Source organism: Rosa chinensis, chromosome 6 (assembly GCF_002994745.2).
Source record: "Rosa chinensis cultivar Old Blush chromosome 6, RchiOBHm-V2, whole genome shotgun sequence".
In the NCBI taxonomy this organism is placed as follows: domain Eukaryota; kingdom Viridiplantae; phylum Streptophyta; class Magnoliopsida; order Rosales; family Rosaceae; genus Rosa; species Rosa chinensis.
Window position 1 is genome coordinate 10,816,634 of NC_037093.1, and position 27,015 is coordinate 10,843,648.

At 39.3% G+C, this 27,015-nt stretch overlaps 1 protein-coding gene and 1 pseudogene across 3 annotated transcripts in view; one reads left to right on the forward strand and one right to left on the reverse strand.

Annotated features, from left to right (window-relative positions):
* Positions 1-22,804, reverse strand: part of LOC112170485 (sodium/proton antiporter 1) — a 40,460-nt gene extending 17,656 nt beyond the window's left edge. The window contains exons 1-10 of one of the 3 annotated variants that reach the window (XM_040509214.1): positions 22,385-22,803; positions 21,800-21,976; positions 21,222-21,350; positions 20,954-21,130; positions 20,518-20,624; positions 19,828-19,948; positions 18,860-18,921; positions 18,452-18,754; positions 17,867-18,194; positions 17,083-17,775 (exon numbers count right to left, since the gene is read on the reverse strand). In XM_040509214.1, the coding sequence (XP_040365148.1) occupies positions 17,656-17,775; positions 17,867-18,194; positions 18,452-18,754; positions 18,860-18,921; positions 19,828-19,948; positions 20,518-20,624; positions 20,954-21,130; positions 21,222-21,350; positions 21,800-21,976; positions 22,385-22,633 (1,773 nt within the window). In that variant the 5' untranslated portion in view covers positions 22,634-22,803 and the 3' untranslated portion in view covers positions 17,083-17,655. Of the gene's footprint in view, positions 1-17,082; positions 17,776-17,866; positions 18,195-18,451; positions 18,755-18,859; positions 18,922-19,827; positions 19,949-20,517; positions 20,625-20,953; positions 21,131-21,221; positions 21,351-21,799; positions 21,977-22,384 lie in introns of those variants that run through there. The other 2 variants (XM_024307793.2, XM_024307798.2) reach the window with 2 other exon arrangements.
* Positions 22,805-23,082: 278 nt separating this feature from the next.
* LOC112170801 lies at positions 23,083-26,572 on the forward strand (annotated as a pseudogene).
* The last annotated feature ends 443 nt before the right edge of the window (positions 26,573-27,015 follow it).

Below are 27,015 nucleotides of genomic sequence, written 5' to 3' on the forward strand. Positions count from 1 at the left end.
CGGTGACGAAAGGGCGAGGAAACCGCCGGAAACAGGCGAGGCTCGAGGAATAGTGGCTTCGCAGTCATGGGTTGTTGAGTTGGAGGTTGCCGGCGGTGCATGTCAGTGATTTCGGGTGGGTTTTGGTCTGGTTTAAGTGCTGCGTTGACTGGTGGAGGCGGTGTGGTGAGATAGTGGCCGGAGCTGGGGTCTCAAGTAGTGGCAGATGGGAGAGTGAAACGGAGAGATAGAAGGTGAGGAGGAGAGAAGAGAGAGGCGTGGCCGAGAGAGGAAGAGAGAGTTTGAGGAGGGTTCTAGGGTTCTTCCAAGTGTTAACCTTCTATTTATACTTTAGGTGCACAAAGACCATTTTGCCCTTGCGGCAAATTACACAATACTCCCGGTTAATTTCTTTCGGGTCTTTGGCTCTTTACTCGTTTTTCGTCAACAACTTCTTTATTGATTTCTCGACTCCGTCTTAGACCCGAAACTTGATTTCGTAAAAACTAAAAATTCAAATCTTCACTTCAACTCAATTCGCCTTCCTTTCAAATTTGCTTCGACGATCTTTTGCTTCAATGAACTTTAGTAACCTTCTAGGCCCAAAATGAAGAACTCTGGCCCAAACTTAAATTATAAGCCCCAATAGGTGGTCTCGACACCCAAAACAATTTCCGAAATCGATTTGTTCACTTAAATCACCCTGCGAAAATCTTATTGGCGGAAATTACCTTTTAAAAATTAAACAAAATTTTCGGGGGCTCACAGGTTCTATCTAGACTTCGGACGACCATGGGTGTGCTTGCTTTTATCCTTATTGAATTGTTTTAACATCTTCTAGATGTAAATTGATTGATGGACCAAAACTTCATCTGCACTGTACTCGGGCTCCAGGTCGAGACAATAATTTGTTCTCCTAAGGCATTTCATCTCAAATTCCGACTTCAGTTACTTTGCGGTTTCCTTGATCTCTTCAGGAGTATCAATCAAATTCTTGTCATCTACATAGACCGCCACAATTGCAAACTCGGAACTTGTTTCCTTAATAAACACGCATGGGCATAGTTTATTATTCACATATCCCATCTCAATTAGGGGTGTAAATGAGCCGTATCGGAGTGAATACCAAAGTGATCATGTTCAGCTCATTTGTTTTTTATCGAGCTCGAGTCGGACTGAACCTTGAATATTTTTTTCCATGCTCAAGCTCGACTCAGCTTGAATATTTTTCTTAAGCCCAAGCTAGGCTGGGCTCAGCTCGATTCATTGGATAAGCTTGAGCTTGAATAGGCTAGGCTTGGCTCATTTGACTTTAAATTTAAAAAATAAAAAAGAAAGAAAGTAAATTTAATATAATAATCCAAATTTAATTGTTGCACAAGTATTGTTCTTTATTGTTATATATTTTACTTAATTTCTCAGATTCTCTTCCTATTGAAAAGGAAGGTAATAAAAAGAGTTATAGATTTGAGATTAGAAAAATTATATTTTTATCTATATCAGAAATTTTCATGAGTTAAGTTTTAACAAACGAGCTAAGCTTTAACAAACTCGAGCTACTCACGAGCTAGACGAACCGAATATATCCTTGTTCAATCTCGGCTCGTTTTTTTTGTCGAGCTTAATATAGAGCTCAAGCTCGACTCATTTATCTTACTAATATGAGCCGAACGAGCTAAAATTTAGCCGAATACGAGTCGAACACTAGCTGTATCGAGCCTATTTACAGCCCTAATCCCGATCAAATATTCACTTAGACGGTTATACCACCTCCATCTAGATTATTACAATCCATAAAGTGAACGCCTCAAAACTAATGGAGAGCGTGTTCCGTGGTCTAGAACTATTTGCACTGGGTATATTAAGTCCTTCAAGAACTTTTATGTATATTTTTGTATCATGATCCCCATAGAGATAAGCTGTGACCACATTCATAAGCTGCATATTCAGTTTTTCAGAAACTACTAAACTGATAAGGTAGCGGAACGTTATGACGTCTATTACTGGAGAATATGTCTCCTCGTAATCAATCACAGGGGGTTGAGAAAATCCTTGCACCACTAGACAAGCCTTGTGTATCACAATCTTGCTTTTCTCATTACGCTTCCTTACAAATACCAATTTAAATCCTACAGGGTTAAGATGGGGAGGTGTAGAAACAACAGTCCTAAACACCTTTCTCTTTGTCAAGGAATCTAATTCGACCTGGATTGCTTGTTTCCTTTTTCGCCAGTCATCTCTTTGACATTCATCAATAGAGCCAGGTTCGAGGTCATCACTTATTATAGTTTCGGTGGCCACCGTAAATACAAATATATCATCGATGATAATCTCATTCCGATTCCAAACCTCACTAAATTCACTGAGATTTCTCTATTCTCGGGAGTGGGTTCAAATGTTGGAGTGTTCCCCAACATGGTCTCTTCTAGGATGTACCCATAATTTGAATTTATCTTGTGAGATGAATCGGTTTGAGATTGCGATGTCAAAAGGATTCGTTTGTGCCAACTTTACCCTCTTCTGGGGATAAGAATCCTTCGAACCTAATGGTCTACCTCAATTTTGGGCAGGGACATATGACTGGCTAGCCGCCATGGTCGTACCTCGTCCATCTGGGATGACACATCCTATAGAGATGTTTATCCTTGCAAACACATTTACAGCAGGTATATAAGATCTCGTCACTTTAGCTAGATCAGAGAAAGTGTCTGGCATATTGTATTCTATACTGTATAGATCTAGAATTTTCCGCACTTCATTATTTTGGTGCAGTTTAGGGATCAAGATGAGACATAGTGGAGACATTCCATGTTAATTCACGTCATTCATCAGGAACGATGACATTTTTATGTCCTCTTAACGGTGGGAAGACTGTCTCATCAAAGTAAAAATCCGCAAATCTAGCGGTAAAAAGATCGCCTGTTAAGAGCTCTAAAGAGCACATAATGGATGAGATTCATAATCGACATACATGCCCATCCTTTGTTGAGGACCCAATTTTTTACGTTGTGACGGCACAATTGGCACTAGGACGGCATACCTAAATGCGCGTAAGTGTGAAACGTCATGTTCGTACCCAGTCACTAGCTGTAACGCTGAGTGAGGTTAGGTAGCAGTGGGCCTCAACTGGTGTGTCATTATACACAAGACCCTTATTCAGAAGGGGATGCACGTGTGATGATTTGAGGATATGGTGCATCATACTTTGACCTGGGTGTCACAAATGGTCATGCCCTAGCAACTAGTTGATCAAATTAGTTAGCTTCTAGCTAACAGATTTCAATTTCTCCAATGTATGCTTCTAGCTGCACACTCGGAGGTTATGCAAAGATATTGTACTCATTTTTCTAAGTGGTTTCAACGTGATAACCATTGGTTCGAATATCCTTAATACTCAATAACATTCTTCTAAAACGTGGAGAATACAAGACCTCATTAACGGTAAGTTCAGTACCATTGGACAACATAAAGTGGGCTTTGCCATAGCCCTCTATCAGGTTAGATCGGCCTGATACGGTTGTCACAGAGATATGAATAGGCAATAAGTTTGAAAAATATCTCCGATCTGAGAGTATGGTGTGCATAATAGCACTGTAAGCCAGACAACAAACTTCCCCATAGAATATATCTATTCATTTATTTAATTCAACGGATCACATGTATAAATAAATTTATTGAATCAAATATATTCGAACATAACCACATTTTCATAATCCAAAATAATTGAAAACATAAATCACCACAAAATAATCCAAAAAATTAAACATCATTCATAAAGATGAAGTAAATATGGCACAATGGGCCAATCATATCCATGTATTCGAGTTTCAATTCTCAGTATGTCCGGTAGTTGCCTGGAAGTCCATGATCTCTAGTGTGGTATCCATAGGAATTGACTCTTCAACAAAGTTAGTCGCTCGAGTTCTGCAACTGGCGTGATACTCATTTACAACGTGTGCTTCGAGACCAGTAATCAATTCCTCCACACTGATAGCAAAGATCATGCTAATTCTGGGGGCGATAGGCCAGACCAGTGTTCCTTTTCAACTCGGGCTTGCTGAGTTAGGGCATCACGGTTCCCACCATGTGGGCCTTGGCCATGTGGAGCTGGATTACGTGCACCTTGGCCTCTTGGGCCTTGGCCACGTGGCTGACAATCATATGGGCTATTTTTGTTATGCCAATCATGTCTTGCTTCAGGCAGAAAAATGGTCATTTGATGGAAAGCACTCTTCCAGAGAGGCCCAGAGTCTGTAGATCCTCTTCATCAGATACCTAACTTGGAGTGCTTTCTACATATGTTTCTTTATGAAAATTATGGCACTCACCTTAAAAGCTTCAGTGATGACATTGTTAGCATTGATTGTTGATCTCATCTTCTTTGCAGTCAGATGTATTTTCACATCTTGAGTCCACTTTAGATAGTTTCTTCCGGGAACCTGCAAAGTCAAGCTTGTTGAGATTTGACATTCCTTACAAGAAATGAACAAATAGTCTTAGTGCTTTAGGCAATATCGTCCATAAGCAACTAATAAGAACTTCAGGTTCTATAACATGGTATGAAAATTTGGATTAAGTGTGTATGGTGAATTTATGAAGGAAACTTTAAGTTCCTTATATGGCATTATCAAAATTATATGTTCGATATAGATGAAATGTTATTACTCAACACATTCGGTAACTCCAATTAAACAGAACCAGGTAAAATATCGAGGTTTGGGTGGAGCGAGGCTCACTTAAGTACACAACCTCAGTGGATCTTACCTAGACATTGCATCCAATTGGATGAGCCCAGTTGGAAAGATTTATAACCTTTCAATGTTATCGAAACCAAGGGTTCAATATGTGTGAGCTTCTTATTCAATATTTATGTATGAACTTTGTTGACACCCAAAAATCCAGCTAACAAGCCCAATTCATGCCTTAAGCCCAATTCATATTTCGAGGCGAATTACACCCGCAAACATCATGCCACGCACGTGGACCCAAGTCACGTTCATGCACTTGGGGCTTACAAGAATGAGTGTGGTGTGGAAGGTTACAGAAAAGTATGATGTCCATCGCGAGTTTTAGGCATAATTGGACTTAGGACCAAAATTCAAGCCAGCAGCCCAATTCTCAACATGGGCAAGGTGAAGAAGAGAGATAGCACAATTCAAGTCCAATATCTCATTAATGGGGATAAAGCCAACCAACAAGCTAAGAAACCCAAAGCCTATTGAAACAATCCTCTGACCCAAGGCCCATTGAAACCATCTTAAACTCACCACGTCCAAAATCTTGATCCCAGCAACATAACAAAATCCTAGCAGCGCAGCAGAAATCCTGGGATTGCAGTCCCAGTAGCAGATTTCAACAGTGGGAATCCTGGAAAGGTAATCCCAACAGCAGGATATCCGGGATTATGATCATAGCTACATGCCAAAAACAAGGCAACAAGCTTAATGCTGCATCACACATCAACTCTCCTATAAATTAAGAGTTCTTACTATTGTGAAGAGGCATTCAGAAGCAACCCCAAAGAAACCCACATGCAAAGCAAACCCAAGCAATTCCCCAATACTTATCCCAGAAACATGTAGGCAAACAGAGAAACAAAACCAAGCAGTTTCCTCCAACACCTATCCTAAAAACCCATTTCCAATCCAAAACTCATCAACCACAATCCGAATCCAAGCTTTCATGGTTGTTGCAAATCTCTCATCTTCACTACAAATCATGCTTTTCTAGCTCCCACGCCACATGCATCTTACCAAGCCCCTTTTGAAACGATTAAGACACTGCGGTGCATGTACAAGGAGCTGCCGGGAAGAACACAACATCAAGCTTCCTAGGATTCTCAGGTCCTTCGAAGTTTGTTGGGCCTAGTCTTCGCTAACTCAGATAAAGGGGCAAAGTTTTGGTTCCTTACCCATGAATATCCACTACCGTACAACCCTGATCAAAAGTGCCCCTACATTTTTGGCGACTTCACTGGGGACTAGGTTGTGTTTCCACCTTAGCTTTCATAACAGCAGCATTTTACTCTAGAAATTTTCCATGCTCACTTCAAACCAATCATGCTTTATCACTGGCAATATGTATTAGATGCAATCAAGGAGAGCTCTCTTGATGAACATGCCAATACTCATTGAAACACAAGCTTGTTGCTTATTGTATTGACTATGAGACTTCAATCCATGGGTTTCTGTAACAGGAATCATGAAAGCTGTCAAAATCAAATTTATTCACTCATTATTCAAGCTTCAATATTGAGTGAACAAATTAAGAGTCTTATTACTCAATCTATAAAAGCTATCTCACCTTGAGGCTTCAACAAAACCAAACAAGCCACCACAAATAACCTCATCACCAGTTGATGAATTTCTTCTAGATCTTGTAAGGTCTGAACCTTCTGCCTGGAAATTAGGCCATAATTCCAGCAGCTAACCTCTTCCTTGCTGAACATATGTCACGCTGAATCTTGACTACCACTGCTGGGAGCAATATATAAACATCCTGCAAGCATCACAACCATCAGTGCCACAAAACTACCTTACCTTTGTTTAGCCATTTTTCAGGCATTTCGAGCCTATTTACCAAATTTTTCATAAACCTTCCCAACAACATGAAAAAAAAAAAAAAAAAAAAAATATATATATATATATATATATATATATATAAGTCCTTATTTGTGTCAATACCATCAACTCAGTATACTCAAACTCAAAGTTATCCTTTTTCTTTCAAGCATCATGCAAGAATACTTGGGGGCTTTGCTTAATGGATTTCAAAAAAACATGCTGTGATTTAACCATGGTTCCCTCCATTTCATAGCAGTGCTCTATGCTTCGAAAAAAAAAATCATGCTCTTATTCCATGGTAGGATGATAATTTTCTTGAAACTATCCATACTTTTGTTGTCACAACACCACCAGATACAGTCAAGCACAACAGCAGCAAAAGGTCAAAGTGATGCAAACAAGCTTAGTAAGAAGAGTCTTTTTTGTTCTTCACTTTTGAAAAATCCGGATTCAATTTCATGCTTACTTACTCTTTTGTGAACCTCTGATTTACACCAGAAAAGGATCAGTGAAAGTAAGTTTTATTTTTCTCCTCAAAAGGCCAAATCTAGCTATTGAAAATTAAAGAAATCACATTTTTCCCTCTTCCTCTTGTACTCTAACACTACCTCTTTCCTGAAAATATTTATCTTTTATCTCAAATCATCATGTCCTAACAAGGTTGAACCGTTTACCTGAGGACTAGGCTATGATTCTAGCAGCTAGCTTCCCCCTTGTTGCAACATATATTAAGCTAATCTCTGTTCTTGATATTTACAATCACTGCTGGGAGCAGTTTATTAACACCCCTGCAAGCATTACAATCATTAAATCTACATGCAAAACAATCTTACTATTGTTTAGCCACTTCTTGAGCATTTCAAGCCTATTTGAACATACCCTTTCACTGAACCTTACCAGGAAGCATAAAAGATAACCTCTTCATTGTTGATGCTTATACTAGGCAATAATGATATTCTAGATATCTTATACCTATATTAATCTATATGTCTAGCTAACATAAATGTGAAGCTACAATTCTAGAGAGAAATACTCTTACAAAAGCAACATGCATATGTTTTCTAATCTAAAACCCAAGCACACAGCAGTGGTTATAAGCACAAGCCCCTCACACTTCTCAAGCGATATTCATTGCCGGAGAACACGCAAGCAAAAGTTAAATCTTATACCTTTAATCAGGCTACTGCACTTGGGGGCTGATGAGTTGGTTCATGTTGATTACCTTAACAGCAGCTCATCCATCCTAAACTTTTTAGCCTCATATTCATGCATCAAGCTGATCCATCTGAAAACAAAAAATATTCAAATCAGGCAAAATCATTCCCTTTACATACCATAACCAGCACCAAATTACATTGATATCCAAATCTTGACAACACCACAAACAAATCCACTCTCCACAATCAGTCATACCATTTCAATTCATTGCATAGCTCAAGCGTACTAATTTAAACTAGAATCAATACATCACGCATAGGCACTCTTATAATCAGGCTTCTACCATTTGCATCACTCAAGAGCACCTTTCCAGATCCATACGCCAAACTAACCAGCAACAAGCAAGTTGAAGAAAAGAAGAACTACTATATTATTGACGGATCTCATGCATATTCGTATCAGGCACACACATTCAAAATTTACAATCTTATTTTGAAAATAAAGTCTTTCAAGCATGCAGAAGAAGTGAAAAGAAACTTCAATCGCAACATTCATTATATTAAAAAAAAGAATTCATGCATGAAGACAGGAGCAACCAAGCAAAATGGATTGAGCATCATGCAACTCAAGCAATGTCCCAAGCAATTTAAGTTGTTCAAGGTGCTCAAATGTCCTGACAACTTCAAGAGAAAAAGAAAGTTCATTGTTGGAACAAAGCCAAGACTGTAACGTTGCTTATTCATGATCAAGTTGCTAGTAAATCATGCAAGTCACCACTCACCGCCATGCTAAAAGGAGCTCGAAAAAAAAAAAACCATTATGCCCAAAATAACTCAAATATTCTAAGTTGTTCTAGCGCCAATATTACGGTATTCACTACCTTGCAGGCCTGAAGCTCTGAGATCAACAACTCAACCCATTTTACTGCTAGGAATAAAGATGACGTCCAAATACATCCAAAAAGAAACTGAACTTTTAGCACGCTAATCCTATCTGACCACAGAAGAAAAACAATTCAATTCAAAGAATTTGAGCAAGCAAGGTATCATTCAAACTCAAAGATCAACAAGCACTTATTCAAGATTCAAGCTTCCATGTGCTACTGATTTCAGACGATCAAGCATACATGCATACTCTCAAAACCAAACACTGAACCATCTTCCCTTCAGTATCCTAATCCACCTCCTTTACTAAATTCTATCCATTATCAAAATCAAGCATCTAGTGTCCTTCCCCTTCATTTTTGTTTAGATGAAGAAAGTAAACACTTCTAACCATTTTTCATTACACGTTGTCTTTATGTCCTCTAAGCCAAAACCGCTCACCATCATAATCAACCGAGCATACATACATGTCATTAAAGCTTGTACTAAAGCAATTCCAGCAGAAGTTCATGCAGCTGCTGCATTTCCTACTAAATCCTAATTCAACAATTTCAAGCCATGCCAAGCCGGTGATTAGTCGACAAGTAATTAATCGACATAAGAGTATAGCCGGAACATGCTAGCTATATCAAATTAGACCTGAGCTTAAATCTCTATTATGTAACTCAAGCAAGAATCACGACCTGCTAGCAAACATGACATCCTTTATGCATGCATATCTGTGGTATTGTCACTGCTGTGTTACAAGCAAAAGATTGGTTTTGCTTGAAGTAAGGTATACTTGGGGGCTTGGTGAAAGATGATTCATGATGAAAAGCATAGGCCCATGGTCTACTGATTCACTGGAAAATACGAACTAGAACTTAAGGCTTCCAAAGCACACTACTGTTGGATCAGTTCTATTCACTTTTATGCTCATTCAAGGCATCATGACTTTGAAAAAAAAAAAAAATTTAAGTTCTTATGATGTTCGAATTATCAAAAATTCATCTACACAATGCCAAACTCATGCTCATGCCACTCACACATCATGCCAAACTCATGCTCAAGCCAAGCGGATCCATGACCAAGAGTAACAAGTCAATACTTAAACAAGCTTATGTCAAGCAAAAAATATTTCTAAGCATATAAGCATCATACATGCATACACAAGCCATGCCAAGCTCCTCTCTTAAGGTCGTGCATCTCCCACAGAACATATGAGAACCATGCCAAGCGATTATGCTCATTCTTTTCAATATCGAATCGCTCTCAATTGATCACTCAAAATACTTAAGGTAGCCACAAGCTCAAGCTACCAAAGCACATGCCCAAGAAAAGCTACTACATGCTTAAATAACTCCAATCAAGCAAAACACAAAAAATACTCCAAGCAAATAACCAAATCATGGGAAAAGGTCTGTCTCAATCCAACCTTGCTTTCTTTGACCTCTATTTTTTCACACATGCATTATCTTATATGAGTACTTGCTTCGTTATAACTTATCTCACTCGCAAATTTATTCGTTCACGCTATTTAGTATTCATGGTTTTCTAAAAAACACACTTTATTTCTTTTTCTTTCTCACAAGTATTACTCTTGCTACTATTCCCAGCAGCAAGTCATCTCTCTCATCTTTCAATTATCAAGTCATACGTTTCATTTTTCACACAATGTTGCAGGTATTTTATCACCCTTCTTAACACAAAAGTCATGCTTGCTGCACTATATGATACACACTTATATGTTACAATTCATTTAGTTTTACTTCTGTTAATTATTTGATCACATGATTCCCTTACTTTGTTCCACGACTTAGCAATAAGCACAACACTTTGACTCTTCAGCTATAGTAACCAAGCATTGATTTCAAATCACCAAGCATCTCATTCCTTTCAAATACTCATTTGGTATTTAGCAAACATAGTTATGCATTCCACAACCACCTGATGCCTATATGCATTAAACTAATACACACATGACACATGCCTTATTAATTTCAACACATCAACCTATTTAACTATCCGATCTCTACGTCATTACTCATTTAACTACTCTTTCATACTTTTATCATAAGTTAGGGATCTGATGAACATGCATGAAAGTATTTTCAACACATGGCAGCAAGCTAATAAAAGGCTCAGGGCTCCAATTCAAAAGCACATCATCACGCCAATCCAAAAAAAGAAAGAAGGGAGGTCAAGCCATTGAATCACAGCACTCTATTCACAAGCAATCAAGTTGAACCAGTTAACTATTACATGCCAAACAAGAAACTAAGCAAAATTAAAATCTTAAAACCAACATGGTCAATCCCAGCTAACAGGTGCAATTTACATGATGAACTAAACGATATGATACCAAGCTACATCATGTTCCATTGCAATCACAGCAGTAAAAACTCCAGGCATAATGCCAAAAAAAAAATCCAAGCTACTCCACGCTCAACCAATCCATAATCACACGCCAAGCAAGGGACTAAGCTAAAATTGAAACTATTGAATCCACATAGCCTAGCCAAGCTAATAGAAGCAACTCACATGATGAACCAAATAGACTAACAACAAGCTCCATCATGTTTAATTGCAATTACAGCAATAAAAAGAAAACTCCATGCATAACACAGAGAAGAAATAGTCCAAGCCACTCATGCCGAATCAATCTATTATCACGCATCAAACAAAGAACTAAGCAAAAGAAATTAAGGCCATTGAGCCTGAGTTGAGAAGACATAGCTTACATAGCCAATAATACCCTGCTGTATCAATCCCATCGCTGTCATGGCAGTAATAAAAAATCGGGACAAGTTATGAATGGGAGGAAATACTTACAGGTTGGGTACCTTCCAAAACACGTGGTAGCAAATCAATGCTGATAGCAAAATTATCACATCAGTAGCAGGTCAGTCACAACAACGAACCAGTATGGCTAAGGCGATAAGCAATTACAGCAGCAGAATTGATAACGCCAGAACAAAGCATGCGACATGCAACAGATTAGTCACGGAAGCAAATTGATGCAAAAACCAAAATACGTGAAACCCAGCAACAAATCAGAAGCAACAAGCAATCACGACAGCAAATTGATGCAAAAACCAAAATATGTGAAACGCAGCAAATCAATCACAGCAACAAATCAATGTCGCTGAAGCAACAAGCAATCATAGTAGCAAATTGATAACGCGAGAACTAAAATACGCTATAACACAATTATCATTGCTAAAATAGAGAACGGGGAAAGATAAAGATAGCAGAGGAATGAGAAGCCTATACCCAGCAAGTCTATAGAGCAATCTTCATTCCATTCCTTTCTTCTAGGCGCAAAATCTGATCAAGAAGCCTAAAGATACTCTACCACATGCTTAAAACAATCAATTTGTTCTACAAGAGAATAAGGAGGTCGTGAACGTGATTTCCCATATCAAAAGACTGTGAAGAGACAAGCTCCTTTCCCTTAAAATTAAAAAACTGACTTTTGAGGAGAAAGACGTCTTGTGAAACCAAAAGATGAGAAAAGCATAATGTGACAGGGTCCGCCCCGAATTCCACTCTGGAATCCGAAGTGGCCCCGCGGGACCCACCTTTAAAGAAGGTTTACCAAAAATTTCGGCATAACCTCCCTTAAAAATGGGCAACCCAAAACCTGTAGAATTTCAATTTCACTTCTAAACAACCCTCCCAAAACGCCTGGAGCCACCCTGCTCCCAAAACCTCACAACTCCACAATTTAGAGTATCAAATTATCCAAAATCACAAATTACAACCAAGTCATAGGTTACAATATTAATACAAAATACTCAAGGTTATCAGAGCAATCTAGAACCAAAAGAAATAACGATACACAAAGTAGGTTAGCAAGTAACCTACGAGGAATAGATGACAGCGGTGGTGCTAAGCCTCAACTCCTAAAGCCGAACAGCTACACTGCGAACTGGGCATTTGAAACCGAAGGGCCCAGGGGAAAGTACAAGAAAAACGTTAGCGTGAGTGGACAAAAATAAATAATTTCAAATACAAGGGATTTTATACTTTCCCACATTTATTTCTCTAAAAACTTCCGATGCATGCAATGATTAATGACAAATAAACAAGAGGAGTTCCACTCGTGAAAACCGACTAGCCCCGCTAGTCACATAAGATTTAAAAGAAAAAGTTGGAACTCCGATACTTAGGAAAATAAGACCAGCCCCGCTGGTTAAACAAAAATCAAGCTAGCCCCGCTAGCTAAGTAGTAAAGTGAGTAGGGGAAGGCGATAGCCATACGAGTGAGCCTTCTAGGCTAAAGTACTCCCATTACTCCCGTAATATACCCTTACGCCACTATGTGTAGCGATAGGATACTGGGCTTCAGAATTACTGTCACAGAGACAGTAACCAGCGCCACAAAGGCGGAGGGCTTCGGTGATCCCATCACCTCGCCACAAAGGCGGAAGATCAATGCTAGCAATGATAAGTCACCCAAAGTATGGCAAAAGAAAATCCGAAAACCAAGTAAATCCATAAAACTTCCCCAATTCTCGTAAATGAATTTCCAAAGACGTGTCCCACACGCCAAGATAATCTCATCTTCAAAATAGATAGGATATAAACAAGTATAAAGATTAATTTCATCGCATTTCATAGAAATCTCAAATTGCCGAATATAAGTATATTATAAATAGTATAAATCCGGAAATCACATCGGAAATAAATAAATAAAAGAAGATAAGCGAAATCCAACGACGTGACCCCGCACGCCATAAAATCTCCAAGTAAATCAATTAACCAAAACCGTTTCCGAAAATAACCGTATGCTCAAGAAGGTAAATGGATAAATAAAATAATCAACTCGGAAGCAAATAAGCAAATAAATATATATGCATGCATCAATCTTTAAAAATAAAAGTCCACTCACGATATACGGCTAACGTGGTATCCAAGCGTAAGGATCCTCGTCGAGCGATAGGTCGGTATCACGTTCTGTACACAATTATAATATGTAAACAACAATTTGATAACTATTTACGATTATCAATAATTAATCTCAAAACCCAACCTCAACTTCTCCAATCATCTTCCTCACCCAAACAAACTTCACCAATCCTTACCTAACTTCACCATTAATATCCATCCGTCGATTAATGTATTCCATATCGGAACAAGGGAAATCCGAAGGTCGGATTCCCACAATTCAACAACCGAAACTCCCAAACTTCGGAAATTCATAATCCATGTCAAACTTCTCCCAAACTTAACCAAAATCACATATTTAACCTCTACAACAATTATACAATTTAAAGGGCTAAAACTGAAATTAAAACACTGCCCACACACGCCTCCACGCGCCGCCACAGTGGCAGCGCGTGGGCCCCACGCGCCGGTGGCCACTACCTCCGATGGCCACCATATTTTGACAGTAGCACCTACTCAACACACTGATCGATTCTCTCAACTACAACACAACCCAATTTTACCTTTAAACAGTTGAAATCGGCCGGTGAAATTTTTCCCAGAAAACTCCAAGAACCCTAGAAATTTCAATTCGTTAATTCGACCTCTACACTGCAAATTGAAATGAAAGACCTTAGGGGAAATGATCTATGTCAAAAACTGAACCTTCGACGCCGGTTTGGTGGCCGGAGACGGCCGGAATCGCTGGAAATCGTCAAAACCCGCAAGTTGCTACAGTAACCTTCACAGCAAGAAATCGAGCTCCTCCGGCCAAATCTCCCCAAAACACCACCACAGATGCGTCGAGGGGGAGGAGACGAGCTTGGGGATGGCCGGATTTCGCTGTGGGTCGGCCGGAGGAGGGAGAAATCGAAGGAGGAAGAATCGGGCCGAAGAGGAAGGAAATGTCGGGGGAGGAGAGAGATAGAGCCGGGTAGGTTTCCAAAAATGGAAACTTACCACAGTAACTCGGCTATTTATAGAAACTTACCATGAACAGTAACCGTAAACAGTAACTTTAATCTTTCGCTTATAACTTTCACATACGAACTCCAATTTTTACGCACCACATATGCACGCGCTCGGTTTAACGTCCTCTACGACTTTCATGAAGGAAGTTTCCTCAAATTTTGACCCGAACGAAAAGTCATCTTTTAGGGCCACTAAAAGTATCTAAACAAGTAAAAAGTGAAAGTAATTGTCGTTCCCGTCCAAATGACTAGTAAACGGTAAAATTTAGGTCCGGGACGTTACATAATGAGTTTCACGGGCCAAGACCACTTTCCTAAAAGAAAGGTGATTGGAGGCTGGACTCTTTCCTTTTGGGAGTCCGACGATGAAAAGCATTTGTTTTTCAAGCTGAATAAGTCGTAGCTCGTATTCGGAGGATTTGCAAGCCAACATATCTTTCAAGCCAATATATCATGCAATGTGTCTTCGGATTTGATTATGTAGCCCGCAACATGCTTGCACGACCCACATAATCAAGGGGGCTAATGTTGACACCCAAAAATCCAGCTAACAAGCCCAATTCATGCCTTAAGCCCAATTCATATTTCGAGGCGAATTACACCGGCAAACATCACGCCACGCACGTGGACCCAAGCCACGTTCATGCACTTGGGGCTTACAAGAATGGGTGTGGTGTGGAAGGTTACAGAAAAGTATGATGTCCATCGCGAGTTTTAGGCATGCTGATAATTGGACTTGGGACCAAAATTCAAGCCAGCAACCCAATTCTCAACATGGGCAAGGTGAAGAAGAGAGATAGCACAATTCAAGCCCAACATCTCATTAATGGGGATAAAGCCAACCAACAAGCTAAGAAACCCAAAGCCTATTGAAACAATCCTCTCACCCAAGGCCCATTGAAACCATCTTAAACTCAACACGTCCAAAATATTGATCCCAGCAACATAACAAAATCCTAGCAGCGCAGCAGAAATCCTGGGATTGCAGTCCCAGCAGCAGATTTCAGCAGCGGGAATCCTGGAAAGGTAATCCCAGCAGCAGGATTTCTGGGATTATGATCACAACTACACGCCAAAAACAAGGCAACAAGCTTAATGCTGCATCATACATCAACTCTCCTATAAATTAAGAGTTCTTACTATTGTGAAAAGGCATTCAGAAGCAACCCCAAAGCAACCCACATGCAAAGCAAACCCAAGCAATTCCCCAATACTTAACCCAGAAACATGTAGGCAAACAGAGAAACAAAACCAAGCAGTTTCCTCCAACACCTATCCTAAAAACCCATTTCCTATCCAAAACTCATCAACCACAATTCGAATCCAAGCTTTCATGGCTGCTGCAAATCTCTCATCTTCACTACAAATCATGCTTTTCTAGCTCCCACGCCACATGCATCTTACCAAGCCCCTTTTGAAACGATTAAGACACTGCAGTGCATGTACAAGGAGCTGCCGGGAAGAACACAACAACAAGCTTCCTAGGATTCTCAGGTCCTTCGAAGTTTGTTGGGCCTAGTCTTCGCTAACTCAGATAAAGGGGCAAAGTTTTGGGTCCTTACCCATGAATATCCACTGCCGTACAACCCTGATCAAAAGTGCCCCTACAAACTTCTAGTTTATTAAGTTATTAAGTACCTGCATTCTACACGTATATATTCTAGTGCGGAAAATTTAAGCAAATAGAATATTCATATAATTAATATAAAGATTAAAATCTGCTTACTACCTTGTACTTTCAAGGGTTCATCAGTTCAGTCCCTGCACTTCTAATTTAATCAGAAAAGTCCTTGCACTCTTCAATTTCATCAAATCGATCCAATCCGTCACTATTCCGTCAATTTTCGCTGTTAAAATGCTGACGTGGGACCTTCTCACAGGAAAAATTCCCAAACTACCCATCACTAGGCAGCCCGTCGACGCGTCAATGTTGTGAATGCAGATGGGTAGTTTGGAAATTTTCCTTGAAAATTGACGGAGTGGTGACAGATTGGATCGATTTGATGAAATTGGAGAGTGCAAAGACTTTTCTTATTAAATTAGAAGTGCAGGGACTGAACTGATGAACTTTTGAAAGTACAGGGTAGTAAGCAGAATTTAGTCCTTAATATAATTAAACAGAGAAAATAGGAAAAACACATAATTATATGATAAATCGTTTCTGGCGAATAGTTATATCAAAATGGGTTCCCATATACTGGTACGCTATGATAGCACATCGGTAAGTGACTTGTTTTGCCAAATATCAGGGCTAGATTCGAATCCCAACAACACCAAATTCCATTTCTATCATTCACTTTGGTTTTGCTGGACCAAAAGGTTGTGGGCTTTTTGAGCTAAACCAAGAGGTCGTGGGCTTTCGCTGCCCATTCATGCGTTAGCCCATTGGGAAGTGGTTGAGGACTTCTGGGCTCGAGCAAAGGAGCTTCTGGCCATTTGCAGACATTGGATTTGTTTATAGCTGACGTGGCAGCGGGCCTTGTGGCTTGGGCTAAGCTTTCAGCTTGGGTCAGCGTCAAGTAAAAGTATTTCAGAAAGAGAGAGAGTTTGGACGCATAGAGATGGAGTGTGTTATTCATCTCACTATGATGAGGTTTATATAAAATTACATGGAGCACATAAAAGGTAATGCTTAATTACATATCAATCACTCTTACAATTACAAGCCTATCAATCACTAATCAGTAGTGACTGGCAATGATCACTCAACATCAATTTACATGATTATCCACAATTATTTACAAATTTTTTTTTTTTTTTTTTTCAATTTACCTGCTGCAAATCATTGCAATTGCAAGTCATGAACAAACTTTTTTGACTAAATTTCAATAGACTATGTACAAACTTTTTCGACTAAATTTCAATTGAAAAGAAATAGTTGATGTCAACATGTATCCTTTGATCCGCTAAAAAAAAAAACAAAAAAATGTATCTTTTGATATCCTATGGTTGGGAAGACTATCGGAACAAAAAATACTCCCAAATTCTGCATTGCTCTTCAACTCACAGAAACACGAATCTTATTTCCTTGTAGTTTATTTATTAAACTTTGTAGATTTCTTGAGGGACACATCATTCTATATTTCCCACTCACAATCTTCAGTAATATGATGAGAATGAAACTCATATTGAAGTATATCGACTGCCTCATTGGAAGCGACGGGATCCAAGCTGGCCTCTTTATGTCATAATTCAGGATCCAGAAAGGAAAGGAACCTGAGCTACGGTTGTTGGTATTGAGATGTGGAGGTTTTGAGCCGCTAAATAGGCTGCAATACCAGCAGCATAACCGGCAAAAGCAAACCCACTCACCTGCACAAATCAGAATGAACATTTTTCTTACCAACACCAAACTGAAACTAGATGCTCTTAGATTAACTGAATCCTCAACACTAGTTTATACCTTGCGAAAATACCAGAAGAAGTCCACCTTTTCCATCCCCATAAAAGCAACTCCGGCCGCAGAACCAATAACTAGCATGGATCCACCAGTACCAGCACAATACGCAACCAGCTGCCAAAACTCAGAGTCCTGGGGAAAAGAGGCGACATCGTACATCCCCATAGCTGCAGCAACCAGTGGAACATTGTCTATAATTGCTGAGACAATTCCTATTGAACTTGCAATCAGTTCAATATTGGGAATATGAGCATCCAGGTAGTTTGCTAATTCCCGAAGAATTCCTGCCGCCTCCAGGCTACAGTACAAATGCAGAAAGTGCAAGCTAAACCTTTTGAAGAAGCAGAATATAACTTTTGCATGATGTACACAAAAATCCACAAGAAGAGGATGCAATGCCATGTTATGGAAGTGCAGGGAGATATATCACAAGCGGCTTTCTACATGTCAAGCAATATGATGCATTTGACTTGAAAGTTCTTGGCTTCTTAATTTTACAATGATTACTTTCCGAGTTTCTGAGCATATGGTGATGATTTTTGCTAGCAGAAGAAACAAAAGAGTTGACTTAAGTATTTATTTAGTTACCTGCTAACAGATAAAAGAATTCCAAGGAAGAAAAGTGCTCCTTGAGTGTCAATCCGTGACAAAGCCTGTGGTACTTTCAACCTTTGTCGTTCCGATTCACCATAGTGGATTGCATCAGTCAGAATCCAAAGGACTCCAAGTCCCAGCAGCATACCCATGTAAGGAGGCAAACCAGTTAGGGACTTGAAAACCGGAACAAAAATCAAAGCTCCGATGCCTACCGAGAAAACAAGCTGTCCCCGGGGAGCCATCTGTTCGGATGCCATAACACTGGATGTGTCTGGTCCATCACCACTTGCGTCACTGAATGGGAGAAAAATTCATATTAATCATCTACAATCCATCAATTTGAAGCTACCCTCAATCACTCAACTCCTTGTCTTTCCTATGACAATGCATATAAAGTACCTTGTAAGGGACAAAAGTGCCAGCGGAACAGCAAGAGAAACGACTGCTGGTATAAATAATCCCTGCAAGTTAAAAACTCGTTCATTTAGTCAAACATTTGATAAAATTCAATCAACAACGATATTGTATATAAAGAAAGTTAAAGATATCTGAATATTACACTTGGCAGACATAACCATATTACACTTGGCAGACATAACCAGAAGCTCTAGATAGAAAACCCCACATCTGATTAGCGAAACTAGTGAGTTTCAATAGCGGAGACAGTATCGACTATAGGCTTTTCTCATTAGCTCAAGACGTAACTGTTCAATTCTTTATTGCTTATTTAAGGATTACCATTTTGACTCTACTTTGTCCAATTTTAATGTTAATATAAAGTTTCCCACAAAATTATCTACACCGAATTACTAATATGTAAGAAAATTCTTATGTGTGTTTTGTTAATTGCTTCACACGGATGACCACAATAAACCAATACATTACGAGTTTACAACACTTGTATCCTACATATTCACCACATAGTAAAATGGTATTGCATACATTGCATACATATAGTCTAGTTAAATACGCCACCTTCTAAAGCAACCAGGTCATCAAAATCAAATTATTTTCACACTCAACACCAGGGGAAGCCAAATCCAAAAAGCAAAAAGGCTATCATCCATTTTTAAGTTTTAACAGATTGAAAGTTCAACTGTTCAACGTTCCAAGTTCAGAATAGAAATAGTAGGCGGCATAAACTGTGTGGCTAGACAATACCATGATTCTGAGCAAAAAAAAAGGAAAAAAAAGGACAGATAACATTATTGGTTTCTTGTGAATTCCACTATCATATTAGACAATACATCAAGTCAAGATCCATCAAACATAAATCCATATGCAAAAATACGAGGACGATATATAAATGAAAAAGGTAAAAGCAAATTTGATATATAAAACAGGTTTGTTAGAAAAAAGACAAATACCTTCATTGTCTCCACTGTTGATATCTGACCATGTATCCATAACATAGTGGTGGTAACATCACCAATAGGAGTCCACGCACCACCAGCATTTGCAGCTATGACAACAACTCCTCCTAAAAGCCTGTCAATGAAATACAATTCTGTAAATGAAGCATTACATCATACATCCATTTGGGCTCTGTTCTTGCATTGGAGAGGGGAGGGGGGGGGGGGGGGGGGGGGGGGGGGAGCAACCATAAATGTCACACCCCCCAAACAAAGACATGAAGATGCTAAAAATGTGGTTAAAGAGAATCCACGTTTTCAAATGATTTGGAGTCCAATCCTTACAACTAAGAGTGTTCAGGAATGCATACCAAAAATACTCACACTCAATGTGATGAGCATGCACAATTTACGCATTCCAATTTAGAATACATTAATAGGACATATTACTCTATTTTTGCTTATGTTGTCATAGTTATAACTGTCATATACATATATTATATAACACTTCAACAACAGAACAGACCTTCACTGTCTGCAACGGGAGGTAACATATATATATATATATATATATATAAATATTTATTTATTTATTTACCTGCCTCACCTACTAGTAGTTTCTCATTGAATTGCTGAAACCGATATCAAGGAACATGCAGAAAGATCCTTAAACACAAATAAAAGATGGTAGATGGTAACACATACTTGCGGAAGTCTGAGGGAGGCACTAGTTTTCGCAATAAAGAGACCATGACAATGGTAGACGTCAGGTTGTCAAGAATTGAACTAAGGAAGAAAGTCACAAAACCAACCTGCAAGTTCACAATCACTTGTTATATGTAATACATTGATAGAGAAAGTCGTATAGAAGGAAAAGCTGATACAGGAAGAATAGTAACTGTAATTTGGGGATTGGCGGTGTTTTTAAACAATATTATATCTTTGGAGTTCTAAAGCCAAGATATTTCTAATACCACAGGAAGGTGAGAACTAAACATGGTATGCTTCAAAAAGTCGATTAAACATTCAAATATAAGTCAGATAGAATACCGACCACATATTAAAATAAAATAAAATATGATATGATATACCAAATGTCCAATAGAAATACATCAACATGAGAGCAGAGTCAAAAGCTTACCACCCAGAGGAGTGTTCTTGGCTTTCGAGTAGTTATATTGTCAGTGACCAGCTTAAATCCTTGATGAGAATCAACTATCTCTACAATTGTCATTGCACCAAGCAAGAAAAACACTATTTCACTGACTTCAGCAGATGCATGTTGTAACTCTGCAACAGCTATATCAGTTGAAGGAGCCTGCCAAAAATCATAATTAGTTACAGGAAAAGGATATGCATACAAGGTACTCCAAAAGTCAAGTGGTGAAAGCATTAAATATAAATCTTACACCAATACTTCTCACTATCCACAAGCATACAGCCATTATCAAACCTACTCCACTCTTGTTGAAGGCCAGAGATTCTTCAAAAATAATGCCTGCATATCCTATTCCAAATAGCAGTGTCATGGCAACATCCTGTACCATAAGTAGGTCATATCAACTTAATATTGAAATAAAGCAACCTTCTAATAAGTGTATAAATGGTCAGACCACAATCACAGATGTACCTTGTTGAGAATATATGCATCCCACATGGGAAAAATGGGACCTTGCCTATGGATTTATAAAGGTTTGGGCTACTCCATCTATTGCCAATTGGTTTTGGATGTGAACCCCAGATTATTTTATCATGGTATCAGAGTGGGTTACCCACGTGTGCATGCCTAACGGCCACACGAGCTCCACGTCACCAAAGTTGTCCACGTGTATGGCTTGAAAATTCACCACACGTGCGGGGGCGTGTTGAGAATATATGCATCCCACATGGGAAAAATGGGACCTTGCCTATGGATTTATAAAGGTTTGGGCTACTCCATCTATTGCTAATTGGTTTTGGATGTGAACCCCAGATTACTTTATCATACCTGATTAGCAGCAACCCATGAGTGGTTAATTGCCACCGTCCCTGTTGCAGCTGCCGCAAATATTGCTATAGCTTTCAGCAAATCAGTCTTTGGCTTGTAACTGGCCTCAAAATCACTTGAGCTCGTTTCGTCAACCGAACATAAAGGATCACATGATCCAGAACTTTGTGTCAACTCCTGATAAAATGCTAAACAGGTGATACATAAATTATGAATACCAGCAACACACAATGGCAATATGCCACACCAACTGAAAAGTCAAAATCTTTTTGATGTCATTAGAAACATTCTCACCATAACTCTTTTTGATGTCATACTAAAACTATGTGCAAGGGCAACTGATACATTTCAAATACTAATTACAGGGGTCAACAAACTTTGATTCAGGAAAATAAGACTCAAAATTTCACCAAATTAATCACAAACACTTTCAGGCTTTACTAGTTATCACAGCCAATTCCAGTTAACACACTTGGCCAATATCAATCAACCAAATTGCAAACTAGTAAAACTAACAACTGGGTACTGTTAAAAATCGAAGCTTTAGTCAAAAAAAAAAAAAAATCGAAGCTTTAGTCAAAGAACCTGCAACTCTTTCTCAGACTGGGACTGAGCTTTGGGCAGCTGACCCGAACCCGAACCCGAACCCGAACCTCTGGCTCTCTCTTCAGCTCTGACCAACATTCCATTGCCCAGCAATCTTGGGCCTCTGAATCCACGTAAAGACGAACCAAAAGGAGCTAAGCTTTCGGTCTGAGAGAGAAACCGCCGCGAGCTTTTCATGAATTGGTGGTGGGACTGTGGCATATGCGCCCCAAATGAAAGGGAAGCCATTGCAGCTAAGCTAGGTTTGAAGCTGATGAAGAAGAAGAAGAGTGGGTTTGGATTCTGTTTCTAACCAGTTGCATGGAAAAGACAATCAATTTAATCTAATCAAGTGTTTCCTTTGTTGGGTTTCTCCACCGTCTCTCACCATTTTCAGTTCTTCATTTTACTAGTTACAGTTTTTTCCCAACAATTAGAAAACTCTATCCAACTATTTGGGGTGTTGGGATAGTGACACGTGTCGGTTTACCTTCCAAAAAATTTTGCATGGTCAACAATTTAATCTAAAATCTTTTGATCATGTTATAGTTTGTCAAAGAAGGGGGTGTGGGAGTTTTCTCCTACGTACGCACTACGCAGCATCAAAATTTTCAAGACTAAAATTTTCTTGGGTTGAATTTCAAGACTAATCTGAAGATTGAATTCTTGAGGCTGTTGCAAGGATTAAAATAATCTTGATGCCATTCTTGATTGTAGGTTTGGCGGAACTGAAGCCTTATGTTGATCGAACTTATTGCTGAGAAACTTGGGAGACTGGCTGTCCAGTTAGTGGCAGGAGGCAGTGGTGTGAAGAATGTAAAGGTTTCATATGCTTCAGCTAGATCTCCTGATGACCTTGACACTGGACTCCTTCGAGCCATGATTACCAAGGGTCTCATTGAGCCAATATCCAGTGTTTTTGTGAATCTGGTCAAAGCTGATTTCACTGCTAATTAAGCCGAGAGGACTCAGGCTAGGATAAAAGAAGAGCGAACCATTCTAGATGCACTACTAGAAAAACAGGTCCTTTCACACGGATAATGTTGTCACAGAGGTTCACACGGACGCAGGGGCGGATCCAGAAATTTTTTTCAGGTAAGGCAAGTCAATGGCAGGAGGGGAAAAGGGAGGAAAATTATAGAGAAGCTGCAGATTTTGGAGGCAATTATGAAGATTTTGCCTTAGTTTTGCCCTGTTTTTGCCTTGATTTTGTCTAATTTCTGCCATTTTCTTCCCCAATTCACCTTGCTTTGCCCTATTTTTGTCACTTTCACATCCCTTGCCTACACCAAATCAATGTAAAATCAAAAATCCAGTCTAGGCAAGTGCCCAAGCTGGGCACTATGTGGATCCGCCCCTGCACGGACGATTATTTGTGTATAAAGTGCTATAGTACACACGGAAATCCGTGTGTATATATTTTCCACACAGACTATTGCAGCCACATAAGGTTCAAACTAGGACCCAATATTTTTCAAGTCAATTTACACACGGAGTCCGTGTGAAATAAAATATAATTCAGAGAATCCTGTAAATTTGTCATAGGGTAAATTAAAAATTCACACTGTTTTTCATGTGAAATATTGTTTCACATGGATATCTGTGTAAAAATATGATTAATAAGATTCCGGTACTAGTTTTTAGTCATATGTCAAATAAGTGTAAATTTAATTTACACACAGTATTCCGTGTGAATATGTAAAAGCATAACATTCTAATATTTTTCTTTTCAGTTTACACACAGACTACCGTGTGAATCCTTTTCTTATTTTTGTTTTCACACAGATTTCTATGTTTTATTCTCTCCATCGTTCTCTCTTTCTCACATATCTTTCTCTGATTTCCTCTTTGTTAAAAGAAGATCTCTCTTTCTTTTTACATCTTCTTGCCCTCTCTCTGTCTCCAGATCTTTTTCTCTCACCTCCTTGTCCTCGAACTCCTTCCACCCCTCGCGGAACTTGGACCCATCCGGTGGCAGTGGCAGGACTCTCAACAAGGTGGCGAAGGTGAAGTCATGGTTTCCGGCGATGAAGACGTCTTTCTGATGTGGGTATCTGGAGGGGAGAGCGACGAAGAAGTCAAGGACTTCGTTGGTGTCCGGGCCGCGGCTGCAGTAGTCACTGAGGAAGATGACGAGGGCGGTGGCGAAGTCTGAAGAAGGGATGGAGATTTCGAGATTGGACCAGAGATTTTGGAGCTTGGTGTGGAAGCCGTGGACGTCGCCGATGCTACAGACTAGTCTGGGTTTTGGGTCTGACATGGTTGGAAGGTGCGATTTGGTTAAACATAAACCTCGGCAAACAGATCGACTTTGCTAGTAAGTTTATTGTGGGTTTTCAATTTCTGGGTTTTCAATTGATGTCTCGAGCTCATGATCAACTTTGCTCTTTCTTGTGATTCTTTCTCGCCTAAGACAGATCGACACCATCAACCTCGGCAAACAGATCGACACCATCGACCTCGGCAAATAGATCGAGATTCATAAAGGTATATATAATCACTTTTGGTTTGTTGTTTGTTTGGATTCAAACTTACTGATCCATATTGCGCTCTGACCCAGAGATCCGCCCCGAGTAGAGACGCCGGTGCTGCACGAGTTTCTGAAATTAGATCGGCAGTCCTCACCGTATGAACATGGAAAGCAATTAGGTAAGGTTGTGAGGGAATGCTTTGAAGCTAAGGATGAGTGTATTGAGAAGTTCAAGACTGAGCTATTGGAGCAATCCGGGTTGAGCTTCACCACGTTCGAAGCTTTGGGTGCTTATATATGGCGAGCCAAGTAAGTTTGTCTGGTTTTTGTGTTTATCAAACTCTCACTCTGTTAATTTGTTTGGGATAATTAATGGATGAAATTTTAAACAGGGTCAAATCGTCGAGAATTGCCGGATTGGAGGCACTTGACGGTTGATTTTGGGTGAATTCTAAAAGTGGATCTTATTTGCAACAACACTTGTGTATGATTTACTGCCATAAGATCCTAGATTTGCAAATCTCAATGAAGAACGATGAAGGAAAGATCTCAGATTTGCAAAATCTGAATGAAGAACGATGAAGGAAAGATCCCAGATTTGCAAAATCTCAATGAAGGACCCAAAACAACATGAAAATAAATGGATCTAAAAATAAATATAAAAATATTTGAATAATTCAATAAATTGATGAATTATATGTAACCTGAAAATTGTAAATTAATGATTAAATGTTTGTAAATTTGAAAATTAATATAATTGATTCATATGGGACCACTTAATATAGCTCACACAGACAAGTTTTCCGTGTGAAAGTGATTTAGCAACGCTCGCAACACATACAAATTGTGAATCCGTGACTGTACTGTGTGAAACTGCCCATACACACAGATTTCCGTGTGAATTTCAATGTATTCACACAGAATCCATCCTTGTGAAAGTACATGTTTTTCTAGTAGTGATGGTTCAGCCGAGAGTCCCCTAGAGTCCATCTAAGTTCAGATTGCCAATGTGGAATCCAAATTTGCCAGTGCCATATCAGACAGTGGGGAGATATGATAAAGTAATCTGGGGTTCACATCCAAAACCAATTGGCAATGGATGGAGTGGCCCAAACTCTTATAAACTCATAGGCAAGGTCCTATTTTTCCTATGTGGGATGTGTATATTCTCAACACGCCCCCGCACGTGTGGCGAATTTTCAAGTCATACACGTGGACAACATTAGGTGACATAGAGCCCGTGTGGCCATGAGGCATACACACGTGGGTAACCCGCTTTGATACCATGATAAAGTAATCTGGGGTTCACATCCAAAACCAACTGGCAATGGATGGAGTGACCCAAACCCTTATAAACCCATAGGTAAGGTCCCATTTTTCCCATGTGGGATGTGTATATTCTCAACAAGATAAAGGTAGGGGGTCGGGTTAAGGATGGGGTTCCCCACTTGACGAGGGTTGGATCTTTTGAAGTTGATGTGAGCTTGGAAGGTAGCATTATACTCTGCAGACAAGTTGATCAGCCGGGTATGATAGAATTGGTTGGAAGCATTTTAGGAAAGGATAATGTGAACGTTAGTTTCATGAGTATCGAAAGAATTGCCCCAAGAAAGCAGGCTGTCATGGCAATTGGTGTGGATGACCAACCCAGGCAGCAATCTTTGAAAAGGATTGGGGATGTTCCAGCCATTGAAGAGTTTGTTTTCCTCAAGTTGTAGTGTGGCGTTATAGTTACCTGCGCCTTGTTTCATTATGCCTTCCTCTTATTTTAGGTGATATCGCCACATGCTTTACTCCCCGATTTTGAAGTCCTTTGATGTTGTGGTAGATTTAGAGTGAGGAATGAAGAATAATATTTCAGTTTTCAATGAAAAGAATGTACTTAAATTGAGTTGTTCCCAGTTTCTTGTTCCCTTTTACCATGTTATGTTCAGAATCTTCGGATGAATCACCTGTTGAGAATGTATATAAATATAACTTCCACATTAGAAAAATATAACTTTGCTTACGAGTTTATAAGGGTTTGGGCCACTCCTTTCTTATGGGTGTATGCTTGAGAAATCGCCACACGTGCGGGAGCGTGTTGAGAATGTGTATAAATATAACTCCCACATTAGAAAAATATAATTAACTTTGCTTATGGGTTTATAAGGGTTTGGGC